The 15,321-nt window shown below is 33.5% G+C and overlaps 2 protein-coding genes across 2 annotated transcripts; one reads left to right on the top strand and one right to left on the bottom strand.

Moving 5' to 3' along the window:
- Positions 1 to 1,008: 1,008 nt before the first annotated feature.
- Positions 1,009 to 3,923, bottom strand: LOC11433925 (40S ribosomal protein S12). Its single transcript, XM_003604181.4, has 5 exons — positions 3,789 to 3,923; positions 3,640 to 3,682; positions 1,761 to 2,061; positions 1,334 to 1,399; positions 1,009 to 1,245 (listed from the first exon to the last, which is right to left on the bottom strand). The coding sequence occupies exons 2-5, from the start codon at positions 3,645 to 3,647 to the stop codon at positions 1,186 to 1,188; spliced, it is 435 nt and encodes a 144-aa protein (XP_003604229.1). The 5' UTR covers positions 3,648 to 3,682; positions 3,789 to 3,923; the 3' UTR covers positions 1,009 to 1,185.
- Positions 3,924 to 11,184: 7,261 nt separating this feature from the next.
- LOC112421400 (probable CCR4-associated factor 1 homolog 7) lies at positions 11,185 to 12,578 on the top strand. Its single transcript, XM_024783056.2, has 2 exons — positions 11,185 to 11,404; positions 11,530 to 12,578. Exon 2 carries the CDS (start codon positions 11,572 to 11,574, stop codon positions 12,403 to 12,405), a length of 834 nt encoding a protein of 277 aa, XP_024638824.1. The 5' UTR covers positions 11,185 to 11,404; positions 11,530 to 11,571; the 3' UTR covers positions 12,406 to 12,578.
- Positions 12,579 to 15,321: the final 2,743 nt, after the last annotated feature.

The following is a 15,321-nucleotide window of genomic DNA, read 5'->3' as shown; positions in this document are numbered from 1 at the left end:
AAGAAAGAGGTCGTCTGACTGAGACGAGACTCCTTCTCGAAAGTCTATAGTAGTTGTGGAAGTGAAAGTGCTCATTATCAGGAGGAATCATGAGAGGATCCCCAATCCCCCTTCATCGGATCAATCATGGACGGACTCCCCAATCTCTTCATTGGGTCAAAGATAATTGTTAACATTTGTCATTCAAAAAATAAAAACATGATGATATAAACATATTTAGAAGATCGTTGTATGCCAAACTAGGCGAGTTCTGCACCATGATGCGTGATGCTAAACTTTCGTATTCAAATATTAACCAACGACTATGGTATACAACGACTTCACAGCAAACATGGTTGATGGTAGTTCGTTGCTGGCAGTGAGATTAAAGCACAAATAAAGCCATTTTTTTTATAAGCGAGGGAGCCATTAAAGAGTGGGAAATTAAGAAATATGATAAGAACAACCAAAGCAACAAATTAAAGAGAGAACTTGCGTCAAAAAAAAAAAAATAGTGTCAAGTGTAATTCAATGCTAAAAGCTAGCAACTTCATTAATCATTCAAGGCACTGCTTTAAGATAGAAGGATAGTATACAGATTCCAGGCGTTGTATCCAAAACAGATAGTGGCCAAATGAAGAGAAAGTGAAGAATACTAAAAGGGTTGCTAAAAAAGCCAAACATGTTGACAACAATAATTAATATGCATGTATTTTCACCATCTTCAAAAAAATGCTCAAAAACATGCATAAAAACCAACACACCTTACTTACGTGAATACATACAACGGAACTTTGCACAGTAACAACGATATAGAGCCTGTTTGAAACACTTCTCAAACACTTTTCAGTTTTTAAAAACTTGAAAATTAAAAACTTTTTTGCTAAACTATTTTTTAAAATTACAGTTTTGGAAACTGTTTTGAATTTTTTAGTTTTGGAGACTAAAACTAAAACATGTAAAAAGATAACTATTGTGAGAAGAGGACTTGTATATTTCAAAAACCGAAAACAAAAACTCTTTGCAATATAATAGCAAAACAAAAGTGAGTAGCTAAATTAGTGAAACAAAAACAGCCGAGTAGCAAAATCATATTGAATAATTCAAATCCTTGGGAAGATAACACCAACTAGAAGCAAAATTCATTCTCATGGAAACAACACAGAATGAAAATGAAAGAAAAACACAATGTATGGATCTTGCAACTCATTGAGCTTTCACGTGCTGCAGAACAACATTGTAGGCTTCATGTTCCTCCCCAAAGTCCTGGCCACGACCACATCCAACAGTTAAAACCAGGCAAAACACCAATCGAAAAAAGAAAAGAAAAACATTAATTTGATAAAGTTTATACCTTGACCACCACACAGGAGCAGCCGGTTACCTTCCTAGCTTTTCCCTCGGAGTCAATCTTACACAACTGCAAGGAGAAGGCCAACAATAATTAATACAACAAAACAATGAAACAGAACTACGCAATCAACGACAATACAGATATGATAATTAATTTTGTGGTGTAGTGGTGGTTCTTGTTGGCACTTGTACCATTGTTCTTTGATTTTGCTTGTTAATTTTTTCCCTGCCCATTCCTCTTTTGTAATGTGTTTTTATTATTGGCACATCTTGTGCTTTCAATAGTTTCATTCAAAAAAAAAAAAAAAAACAAAGAACTACCCTAATAAGTATCACGATGCATAAACAAGTAATAATCAATACGCAACATTTGACAAATAAATGTGATATCCATTAAATTTCAGAAAGAAAATGGCAATAACACTTACACCAGCCCATTCTCCAAGTGTCTTCGCACTAGGAACTGTCAGAAGACTAACATTGTGCTCAGCACAAAGAGCCTTGACAAGTTTAACATAGTCAGGCTGGTCACAATCTTCTGCAAGAACACAAAGCTGTCCTGTGTTCTTCTCAATTACTTTTGCACCTTCATGGAGGCCACGTGCAAGACCACCATATGCCAATGACTTCCTAAGCACAAGTTGCAAGGCAGTCATGATGTCCATTGGCTCGCCTGGAATTCCAGCAGCGGCGGCGGCAACAGGCTCAACTGCAACAACAGCGTCCTCACTGCATAGCAAAAATATCATGAAAAGACGAACCATAGAAGAATTGTTACTTAGACAAAAGATACTTATGTCTACCAGACCAACAAACATGCAGAACGGCACAAGACACAGCATACAAATTACACAAACAAAAGAATGAGAAACGTTTATCCAAAGAGACTACTAAAGAATCATTGTCATGCATTGACAAAAATAAGAAAAGTCGTGATTTTAAATTATATCCCACAGCCACGTCATGAAAAGACGAACCATAGAAGAATTGTTACTTAGACAAAAGATACTTATGTCTACCAGACCAACAGACATGCGGAACGACACAAGACACAGCATACAAATTACACAAACAAAAGAATGAGAAACGTTTATCAAAAGAGACTACTAAAGAATCACTGTCATGCATTGACAAAAATAAGAAACGTCGTGATTTTAAATTATATCCCACAGCCACGTCATGATTTTAAATTATATCCCACAACCTCAACCATAATATCAAAGTTTTGGGGTCTCCACAACATGCAACAACCACATCAACCCCATTTATCCACATTGTCCGGCGATATCAAGAATCGCAATATAAAAATGGCACAATTAAAATGCAACTAATATCCTTCTTCAACAAAAATGTCCTGAACAGAGAAATCCATGCAAGAATTGATCTAAGACACAGATACTCGAGTCTAACAGACCAGACAAACAAACTACACAAGCACAGACCAAATAAACAAACCACACAAGATGCACAGATAAGAATCACTTTCATATATTATCAATATTCTAAAAAAAATTATGGTCAACCGCAATCGCAACAATTATGTCAAGGTTTTTTGGGTCTCCACAACTTCAGAATGAACCCCGTGTGTGTATCCACAAATTCTTCGACAGTGTCGAAAATTGCAACATAATAATAAAACAGTTTAAACTACATAAGGGCCCGTTTGGATTGGCTAATTTTTTAGCTTATGCAAATAAATAAGATTTTATGTTAATTCATAAGCTTTCACTAACAAAAAATGTATCTTCATGAGCTGTTTTTTCATAAACTAACTAGACAGGCTTATGAATAATATAGAAAAGCTTATTTATTTGCATAAGCTCAAAAAGAAGCCAATCCAAACAGGCCCTAAACAGCTTATTTAGTAGCTTATAGCATAAGTGCTTCTCCTGATAAGCGCTTACGTGTTATTTTTTATCTTTATTAAAATAAATTTAAATAGTTTAGTATAACGTTTTCATAAGCTATTTTGGAGAACTTATGAAAATAAGCTGAAAACAGTTAATGAGCATGTCATAAGTAGTTTTTCATGACTTGTCCCAAACAGTTTCACAAATGATTATGTAGGTATATAAGCTCAAATAAGTCAATCCAAACAGACCTCTAATACTCCAATCAAATTGACTATATTCTGCAGTAGGTTTCTACAATCCAATTATGATTCTCTAACCAATCAAGTTTAACTAAACAAAAATATGTTAACCATACATCTAATAACACAAATAACAACAATAATTACACAAACAATATCTTATTAAAATTCACATTTTCAATATAAAGAATTCAAATCCAACAAAAATATCTTACCCTGACATTTTCCTTGTAGATTTGAAAAAACAAGCTTTTTTTCCTGCATACAGAAACAAAAAAAAAAAAAAAAAAAAAAAAAAAAATCAAAATTTGGAGCAGAAAAAGTATTGAAAAGCTGAAAGGAAGAAAAAGATGGAGATTCTTACTGTTTGTGGATGCCGGCGTTGAGCTCAGTGAGACTGTCCAACGAGTTAGTTTGTGATGCGAAAAGGATGGATGAATCGGTTGTGTTTTAGGGTTTTGTTATTGTTATAAGGGCCTCTTCAAAAGGATTGGGCCTTGATTATTACAATAAAATGAAATTACTATCCAACCCACCTATATTCCTAATAATATCCCCTTTTATTTTCTAGAAAATTTGAATTTTGATTTTGATCGGGTAATAATGTAAGCATGTGATGTTGCTCCTAATTAGTTCCCACCATACCAATGCAGTTTCATTTAAGGCGAATAGCATAACATTATTGTTGCCCAAGAAGTTTGTTTATTATTGAAACGCTAAAGGATGTTGGTTTCATTATTTATGTGATATATATGTAGGTAGGAGTACTATTTAATGGGAGTCATGGAAACTAACTTTGGTTTTTGTTAAAGAACCCATATGCATTTTGGGTGAAGAACATTCCAAAGATCAATTGTACGTTTAGCTACATGTTGTGGAATTATCGTTGTTTAGGAGGATTTTTTTCAGGTCTGCAATGGAATAATGGTAATGGAAATAGAATTCGATTTTGGTTGGATATCTTGAAGGATGTTGCAACTAAAGCTATCCCAATTTCTCAAGTCACATATGTAATGGTAATTGAAGGTTGGATTTAGTTTGACACTTTATACCTATGAAGCACGGACATCGGACATGACACGTCGACACTGTTAATAATTTGAGAAAATAAAATGTGTTGGTGTCGTGTCGTATGTCTAACACGACACATATATGATATTAGGACACGTCTAATCCGAGGACTGTCCGTGCTTCATAGCTTTATACCGAACGTTTACTTGAATCAGATCATTGGATATTATTGAATGATGATGATTTGAAAACGAATGAGAGAAGAACTAGGTGTGACATGGATTCAAATGATTAATGTCCTTTGTACTTGGAAAATGTCGAAACACTTTGCATATATTGAGTGATTATGTGCAACTTGTAAGTATTTGGTGAAACTTGCAATTTGATTTCTCTCATAATTATGGTATGTATGGATTTTAAAAGATGATTGTGGCAGGTTATTACAAGAATCATATTATCTTTGGCATCACTCTTTGGTGTATTTTGCATAGTAGAAATTATTTGGTGTTTATTAACGAAGACTTTGAAGCAAGGGTTGTGTGTAACCAAGTAAACAATATGTAGTCTGAATTCAATAAAGTCGCTAATTTAGGTGGAAGACTCCCGATGGAGCTTGGATTAAGTGTAACATAGATAGAGCTTTTAATACCTCGAATCACCGTGCTGCGTGTGGAGGGGTATTTCTAGATAGTATAGGGGTTTGGTTTGGCGGCTTTGGTCCTAATTTAGGTTCTTGTTTGGTCCTTACGACATAATTTTGGGGTATTCTCTCGGCACTTCGTTTGGCGTGGGATAAGGGTTATCACTTGGTCTCGAGTCTCGACATAGTCGGATTCAATGGTGATAATTTCTCTAGTTAACATAAATTTTATGAGAATTGTTGATTTTTTGCAAACAATCCTCCATACGAAAGAGAAGAAGAACAGTTATTGGTGTTTCTTTCACCCACTATGCCACCCATTTGTTGTGTCAAATTCCAAATGAAAGTTTGTGAGTGTCTTTATTCTTGCATTTCCTTGGCCTATAATTCGTAAAATATAGCAATGTCCAAATTTTATTATGAATTAAGAATGTCATTTATATTTGGGAGATATTTGAACACACTAAACTATAGGTTTGATTCGCACACACTAAAACAATTTAGGAAATTAATCATACTAAAAATCATTCTACATGTTTTTTTAGAGGGGAAATCATACTACATGTTGTAATACATAGTAATTAAATTAATCATGCTAATAATCACTTGCGGAAAGTGGCTTATTTCTTTCCTGGAAAATTCAAAATATTTCAAATTATGGTTCCCATCATTCTTAATTTCCTTACAAAATCTAAAAAAAACTCTTGTACCTAAAAAATTGTCATTATTTCAATTACTCATCTTCAGCCTTGGTACCATCTCCAGCCTTGCATTTTTGTCGTCATTCTCACACTATAACTTAATTTTTTTAGTACTAATAGGGGAAAATTGGATCAGAGGATGCTTGAAAAATGAGAGAAATAGAAAATAAGAGAAGTGTGTTTTTCTTCTCATATGGGAATTTAGTGAGTCTATTACTTTATTTTGTATTTCTGATTTGTATTTCTTTTTTGTTCATGTAGGATAACACACCCTCAATAGGTCTCTGATTCCTTTCTTTTAACAAAATAAAATCAACTTTTATTTGAGTATTGCAAACACTTCTGAAATAAAGTAGTATGAAATCTTAGTTACTTGAGATCCATGTCTTATTCAACTATTGCAAGCACTCTTTAATTTCTAAAATCTTCGATTAGATCATCTCTAATGAAAGGGTCTTAAATATTTAAGACCCGGTACTTATTAGGTATCCCATTGGGGTGAATTTTTTTCAAGGTCTTATAAGACCCCCAACTTTAAGCGGAACCCGCACAACTTTTAATATTAAAAAATTGAAATGTAGTGATATAATGTTATTGATAGTTGATTAATGTGTCTCATTTAAGAACTTTGTGTGAGATCTGGGTTGGAGGGATTGAGTACTTATTAGATACTACTATTAAAAAACTATAAATAAATGATGTGTACATGTGGAACCCATTTAAAAACCTAAAAATGGATATCTTTTTGTGGGTGCTCTAAACTATTTTCATCGTAATCATTTTGGATATGCTTTCTATTTGATTACCATTTGTGACTTGTTCATTCAAAGCAAACAAAAATAATTAGGTTGTGATCCTCGCCAAATTCAATTTGGTTTGGTCGCCACTAAAACTTTTTTCAAATCTCTAAAACTTAAAATTAATGATTGTTTTAAATCCTTTTGTAATTTGATCATCTTATATAAATGTTAGTAATGACCACTCTAGATCCATTTTTCATGTGGTCATCACCATATTTCAAGAAATTGAATAAATACACACAATTCCTCTTTGGGTTTGATCACACCGACAAAAGTCGGTCATTATGGTAAAACATATTCTGGCTTGGTCATCGCAAAAGCTATTTTTATAAAATTTTGTGGTGACTTCATTATTTTCGAGCATCGCTTGGATTTTATGCCGCGATACCATTTTCTTTGGGAATAATAATTTGAATTTTTAGCAAAAAGGAGTTTTAGCTTGAATATACTAAAACAAATTTTCTAACCTTATTAGTTTGTGTTTCTAACTAATATATCAAACGAGATATTGAAGAAAGTCTAGAATTTAGCAAAACTTTAACAAAAAGGGATTTTAGGTTGAATAAGGTCACATATGGAACTCTAATACATGGAATATTTGTGATTCTGAACAAAATAATAAGGCTATTGAATTACCAAAAAAAGATAATAAAGGACTCGTACAAGGACTCGATAATGCGACAACAATTCATAATTTTCACCTCCACAATTTTCACCTCAATATATACGACAACATCCAATTATATTGATTATCTTCACAACATTTGCATTATCAAGAAAACATGCTCATACGCAAATAACTCATAGTATTCACCATCACACATTAACATGATTATCAATAATCAACAATGTCATTCAACATCAACTATCACATATAGTTTCACCATTCAAGTATTCCTTACATTCTAAGTAAGATAGCATACACATTTCATGATAAACATCATATCCAATACAATCATTCATTCATACAACTTCACTTGGTCATATAAGAATAATCACAACCATTCATAAGGTAATTGACTCAAGAAAACATTTCCGACCAAACCGTATCAAGTGGCAACTGGCGAACATTGATAAATCTCAAGACAAAACGACATAGACAAGTTGAAAGTTCTCAAACCACCTTAATCAATCATGTATTCATGAACTTGAGTCGTCTCCGGACTATTAAACATTAATCCAAGAATAACTTAAGTTCGTATGAAAAATCCAATTTCATAACCTTTCGCATTCCCATCCGAAATATCACTTTTTACATGATTAAGATGTTTGACCACTCTTACAAGTTTTACCTAAGTCTATATGAGCTGTATGTTTAACTTATAAGCCCCAATGTTTGCAAAAGTTTGTTTCCGACAAAAGTCTAAGTTCCAAAATTCCAAAGTTAAGACTCAAATGAAGAAATTCAAGTTCATGCAAGTTAATCATGTAATCAAGGACTTAAGTCACTTACAAACTATTAGAAATTAGTTCAAAGGATAGCTTAAGTTCGTATAAGAAAACCCAAGTCCACATTTTCCACAATCCCACCCGAAAATCAAGTTTAACATGATTAAGACATTTAACTAACATTATAGGCCTTGCCTAAGTCTATAGGAACTGTAGGCTCAACTTGTAACCTTAGTTAGTTCACAAAAGTTCATTTCAACAAAATCCGACATTTTCCAAAATTTCAAGTTTCATCCCAAAATGAAGAATTTCAAATTTGAATGAGCAAAACATGTTACAGTATGATTAGGGGTTCAAACAGTAGTTAAACAAGTTGAAATAATCATTTTACAAAGCTCGAATTGGCCCCCTAAGACCCGGAACAAAAATTAAAAGGTGCTGAAACTGGGCTTGTACGCTTAAGCGTCCATCTGTAAGCGTCCATCTGCACGCTTAAGGGTCCAGTCATCAGCTCTGCACAAAAACTCTCGGGTTCCTCCCCTTTTTCGCCCAAAACCCCAATTTTGATCCCTTAATGCCCAAATATGTTTCCAAAGTTTGTTTATAGGTCAATATGACTAGAAAGACTCACAAATACTCAATCAAACTTGAAAACAATTGACAATTGGACCAATTCACCATTTTCATCAAAACACCAACATCTCATTTCTCCATAACAAAATCATGAATCATGCAACCCAAGCCATGAATTATCATCAACAACATGACTTAACAACAACAACAATTGATCATGAAACTTATCACAATTCATCAACAACAATGCATAATTCACCAATTGAGCATATTTTCAACACATACACATTTTCACAAACCAACAACAACAATTCAATTATCCATAACTTCATACATCTAAACATGTCACCATAATTAGAGCACGAATTTCATCACTTATGAACAATTAATCAATTCACCCAATTAAGCATTTTTCATACAAATAATTAAAAATTGCAATAAGTGATTATGATGAATTCTAACCCCCTTACCTTAGTTAGGTTAATCTCTCTAGCTTAGGCTTCAATTTTGCTCATAGCTCTTCTCCCAACCCTTGATTCTTCAAGTCCTCTTCTCTCTACCCTTTTCTCCTCTTGCTCCCACTTTCGCTCTCTATTCTTTCCAAAATATATTAGTGAAATGAAAGTGTGAGGAAATTTCTCATAAATGTAGGTTTTTATATCAAGTCTCCTTAATGGGTCTGACCCTCAACTTAATGGACTTAACCCATTTCTATTCACATCTCAAATGTTTCTACACTCTAACCGGTAATTCATTAATAACGGTAAAATATCACTAGTGGTCACTAAACGGTAAAACCATAATTATTACTCTAGTAACTTAGTAAAACAACGGTTCTCACTAATCACTAAAAGTAATTCTCACCAAAACTTATAATTTACCCGTCCTCGCAAAATGACCAAAATACCCCTAAGTTCAAAATGACTAAAATACCCTTTTAACACAGAAACCATGAGAATGCATCCAATGATGAATGATCACATACAAACATATAATAAAAGTAATTAAAAATAAATCTAGCAAAAATCGGGCTGTTACATATGAGACCATGTAAGATTGATGACCCTAAACCATATATTGCGTGTATAACCTTAGGGTGATCAACAAAAGCAACTTGATATTTGGAGGTACGTTAAAATCCCATGAACTCATCACTTAAATAGAACCATTATCTCGTAATTGATAATTATTTGTTTTTAATCCAACAAGGAGAAAGAGAGGAGATTCGAAAAATCCTAACCACCGCTAAAATTGCAATCAAAACCTTTTAATTTTTTGTAGTAAACTCAACTGTTTTGTACAATCAAATCAAACTTGCAAACTCCCCCATTTTATTTGCTTTGAATTTACTGTTTTAATAAGTTTAGTAAGTTATAGTTGAAACGACAATTCACGTGAAGACGATCTTACTTTTTACTTTATCATTTGAAAACAATTTGAGGCATTTGCCATTTTTTTTGTACAAGAAGAGGGCAGAGCCCGATGCACATGTCAAATTTAGTCATCAAGTGCTAAGTCAACTTTCACATGTACAAAGACAAATTTAATCTAAATTTTGATTTTTTTTTTAAATGAAAGTCATTGCAAATATTTACACATTCAAATTGATGAATAAATTATTTATTAAAAATCAAGCTTATCCATAAATTACATCATTCACTATCAAATCAATATTTATAAAACTAATCCAGGATACGGTTAAAATAAAGAGTTTAATTGTAGTGCATTGACAGTGTAAAGATAGTTTACACAGTCATCCAATAACAATTTGCCACATCATCTTCTCATTTAAAATTGGTTAATTTAATTAAAGTATAATCTAAAATTAATTCTGAATTTCAACTATTTTCTTTCTCTTCCATCGTCATCGTCGTGGCTTCAGCATCTTTTATATTTCATCTCACATTACCCCATGTATTGGAATTGGAGTCTCGCATCGGCCGAGAGGTTTCTTTTTCTGGTAGAAATCCACCAAGAGGTGATGGCTTATGTTAATATCTAGGTGTTAGAAGAGAATGTTTTTTTTCTTCATTTTGAAGGTCAATCTCACAATACATCTGATGGTTCTTCTGTTTTCTCTCTTCCAGTCTTCCTCACCTTCGATCACTTGGTTTCCTTAATTCTATGTTATTAAAAAAGGTAATTAGATCAATAGAGAAGAATAACAAACAACGACCGGTTGGTGATGGGGGGTACTACGGTGGCGCAAGGTGTTGTAGACTTGTAGGTTACTGTCAACGTGAGAACTGAGAAGGATGTTGTTGCACGATTCCTATTTTTTGTTTAATTAAATTAACCAATTTTAAATGAGAAGATGATGTGGCAGATTGTTATTGGATGACTGTGTAATCTATCTTTACACTGTCAGTGAACTACAATTAAACTCTAAAATAAATGCTAAAAACTAAAAAAAAAAAAAAGTGTTTAATTTAATTACAGTATTATAAAAAAAACGTGTTTAATGAATAATTTACTCCATTTAATGGATACCCACCCAACACGTTCTTCACATGAAACACACAAAAATTAAAATAAAATAATATGAATAAGAAAATAATAAAATGAAATTAGGTAGTAGCACATGAAGCATTTTTTTTTTGGGTGAATTAACACATGAAAAGCATTTAAGCAAGAACATAAAAACAAATTTCACCGCAAATTTCAATAAAAATATCTTCCTCATCCTCTTCTTTTGCACATTTCTTCATTTTATAACCAATAAAAAAAAATTGATACTATCAAAAAAGAAAACCCTAGAACGGGAGAGATTTCATTCCCCAAAAATCTCTTCCTTCTATCTCTCTCCCCATTCTCTCTCAACAAATCTTCAATTCCCATTCCCAATTTTCAATTCCCATTTTCCAAGGTAAAATTCCAATTCCCAATTTTCACAATTTAGTTAATTCAATCTTCATATATTTTTCATCAATTTTCGATTTTTTTATGTGCATTTGCTTGTTTTTGATGTTAATTGAAATGGGTATGTTTCAGATCCGGTGAATTTTCCGTTATTTTTATGGTAAAATTTCTGTGATGCCGCTAATTTTACCTCAAAACGACGATTCGATTCAGATCCGTGAAGTTTGGAGCGATAACCTTGAAGAAGAATTCGCTGTGATTCGAGAAATTGTTGATGATTATCCTTTCATTGCTATGGATACGGAATTCCCTGGTATTGTTCTTCGACCTGTTGGGAATTTCAAGAGCAATTATGATTATCATTACCAAACCCTAAAAGATAATGTTGATATGTTAAAGCTTATTCAATTGGGTCTTACTTTTTCTGATGAGCATGGAAATCTTCCAACTTGCGGCGAAGATGATAGGTTTTGTATCTGGCAATTCAATTTTAGAGAATTTAATGTTAACGAGGATGTTTTTGCAAATGATTCAATTGAGCTTTTGAGACAAAGTGGAATTGATTTCAAGAAGAATAATGAAGATGGTATCGATGCTAGGCGTTTCGGTGAGCTTTTGATGTCATCTGGGATTGTTTTGAATGATAATGTTCATTGGATAACTTTTCATAGTGGATATGATTTTGGTTATTTGTTGAAGTTGTTGACTTGTCAAAATTTGCCGGATACACAAGTTGGGTTCTTTAATTTGATTAACATGTATTTCCCTATGCTGTATGATATCAAACATTTGATGAAGTTTTGTAATAGTCTTCATGGTGGGTTGAATAAGCTTGCAGAGTTGTTGGAGGTTAAGAGGGTTGGGATTTGTCATCAAGCGGGTTCGGATAGTTTACTCACATCTTCTGCATTCAGGAAATTGAAAGAGAATTTCTTTAGTGGATCTTTGGAGAAATATGCAGGGGTCTTGTATGGGTTAGGTGTTGAGAATGGACAGAGTACTCATTAAGTTGAGAGAAAAAAAAAAAAGAAATTAGAAAATAAAATCGCAAAAAAGAAAGAAAAAAAAGTCGGTAGAACTCAATCAATTTGAGCTGTTGTATATCTGGTGAAATGCCAACTTCTATGTAAAATCTTTTGACATTTTAAGTGTCATAACTTATGAATACCCTTTTGTTGTTACTTTTGCTGTTTGCCTTGCTTAGCTTTGTAGTTATGAATACCCTGTCTTTACATTTTTTAAGGCAATGAAGTGTATGTTTGAAAACTATCAGTAGCCGTTGTGCCTTTAAGATTTCTCTAACTGGTTTCTGAACACACTAGAATTTGGTTTTGATTTGACATGAAGCACTTGACAAAATGGTACACAGGTTCTGAGATTGTCATTCCATGGAAGGGTTGAAGCAGGTTAAGATGATAGATTCTAACCTGGAGCAACCCTGTTAGTAAGAGATATTTCATTAAGTGTGTTTTTTCATCATGTTTGAATATGGTTGCTTTGTCATGACTACGAATTTGACTGATAACACAGTGTGGTTCTAAGCAGACGGTAAGTGTGAATGAGAAGGGGTATCATATTTTCTTCTTTTTTGGGTAATTTTGCAGGATTTTTGTTTTTCGTCAACATTAGACCACTATTTTTTGCTATGAACTATGAAGGGATTGCAGGAACTCTAGTAACTCTACCTTCCGGCTCCCCTTCTATTTTGATTCTTGCAATATCCATGCCATAATGAAGGTGATGGAATTTCGATTTTAGCATCAGTTGACAATAATGATTCAGCCTTCTCTATTAGATCATTACTTAAAACAATTGAACCATAGAAAATTGAACTGCTCATTTTGAAGTAATGATAAAACATTACCACACAATTAACTAGGCTAAAATTGAAATTTGGTTTATTATGAAGATAAAAAGCATATCTAATCTATTTGTTATCTGAAGAAAGGAAAGGAGACATGTCAATTTACCCAATTTGTGTCTGAATATTGTTTGTTCTTAAGAATGTTAGTGAAGTGAGAAACATTGTTTGCTGAAGCATGCAAATAGGTAATAAAATCAAAAGAAAAATTGCTGAGCAGGAAACTCACAAGTCTTGAGGCTTCTCTCCTTGAACTCGAGAAAGCTGCAGGATAGAAAGCCTTCATGTTTCCGTTAAAGACGAGGAAAAGAAAGCTAAGGTTACTAAGGTGGCGCAATGTAAAATTCCTCCATTTTGATGAGGGGGCTGAAATTGAAAGCAGTGTTCTTTCTTTTCATGCTAAAGCACCAGTGATTTCAGATTTGTAGTAGTGTCTCCTTTTCAAACTGAATTTAATTTTGATTATGTTCCATTCACAAGAACAAGTGGATTGACAACTAACTATGTGTGTGTTTGGTTCCACACTGAGTTAGAGTAGCATTCAACACAAGTTTGCAATGGTCAAACAAAGACTGGAATGGGTTGCAAAGATGTTTGGCTGCGTGTTGAGAATGCAATTTTTTATCCAACTGGTTCTAACGAATCAAACCTTAAATGCCTTATCCCAGCTTTTACTTATATGTTGAAAAATTGATCGCGAGATTTGTGGAACCCACAGGTAGTTTCTCAGCTTTACCCATCATAACTGCCTTCAATTGTTCCATTCTCAGAGCAGAATGCCACAGAGAAGAGGTTGTTTACAACAAAGAGGCCACTCTTGTCATCAATTCGAGGTAGTTTCCTTTGTTATTGTTTGCATTCCTGCTTCAACATTTTGCTCTGCTTCAAATCAACCATGTATACATAATAATGGAGTCTTACTTTTTTTTGTCCTTTATTTTATAGTGAATAGACAATGTTCCTATATGTCTATTCCTTGTGTTGAAACTGGTAATCAACTTCTGAAATGGGGAAGCTTTTATATCCTTTTACTGATATCTTATAGTAAAATGATTTTGTCCTTTATTTTATATTGAATAGACAATTTTCCTATATTATCATCATTGGTTTCCCAGAATGATAGTTCATTAATTATTGAGCTTCAAGTATGTATTGTATAGGCTAGGATAAATATAAGCTTCTGACTTTACTGCACATGTATTTTATGGGAATTATGCAATATACTTTGACTTGTGCCTTTGTCTTGTATAGTACAAGAAAATATTTTTCAGCGAGAAATCTAAAACTTTAAAACTTGTGCGACTTTGTTGTGATGTAACCACCAAGCACATGATGTTAAATGGTTGGTTGCATTCCGTATTTTAGTGGTCAGAGTTACAGCCACAGTGAATTAAAATTTGAAGTGGTCGAGTCAAGACAGTGGCGGTAGTCGATTCAAGACGTCGGCAGTAGTGGAGGAAGACGATGGGGCTCAGAGTTAGTGATAGTGGTCTGGTGCAAACTTTGGCGGTGGCATAGCAGAGGAGTCGGAAAAGCAACATGTCTTGTTTTTGTTGTCTCAATTTTTTTGAGGGAAAAAAATGACTTATGGTATCGTGTGAAGCATAAGATAGACCTGATGGTTTATATGAGTTGAAAGTTAGGGTAACTTTGGCGCCTCAAAGTTAGAGAATCTGGATCCATAGGAATCTGTACTTGAGTCAGGGATCACTGTCTTTGTGGAATTGAAACAAAAAATTAATAAGAGGAGCATTGACATAGCTTTCCTCTCGACTAATGAATTACTGAACTGCTCATAATGCTTAAGGTGGTCAATTTTTTGTTTTATTCGAGTTGATGGTATTTACGAGATTTGTATATTTTTGAGCTTGTGATGTATAACATTCTTGCATTGTCTTTGGGGTATTTTCTGTTAAATTTGCAGAAGATAAAAGAGGTCTCATGGCAGCTCAGAAGGCGGGAAACAAATTTCAATCACCTTGTGTAATGGTTTGATTTGATAACAATAACATCACGTGCAACAACGATTACTAAGCAAAATCATTTTACTGATGATTGGTCAA

This window comes from Medicago truncatula, chromosome 4, assembly GCF_003473485.1.
Source record: "Medicago truncatula cultivar Jemalong A17 chromosome 4, MtrunA17r5.0-ANR, whole genome shotgun sequence".
NCBI lineage: Eukaryota > Viridiplantae > Streptophyta > Magnoliopsida > Fabales > Fabaceae > Medicago > Medicago truncatula.
The sequence above is the reverse complement of the archived record's forward strand: the minus strand, read 5'-3'. Positions and strand labels throughout refer to the sequence as shown.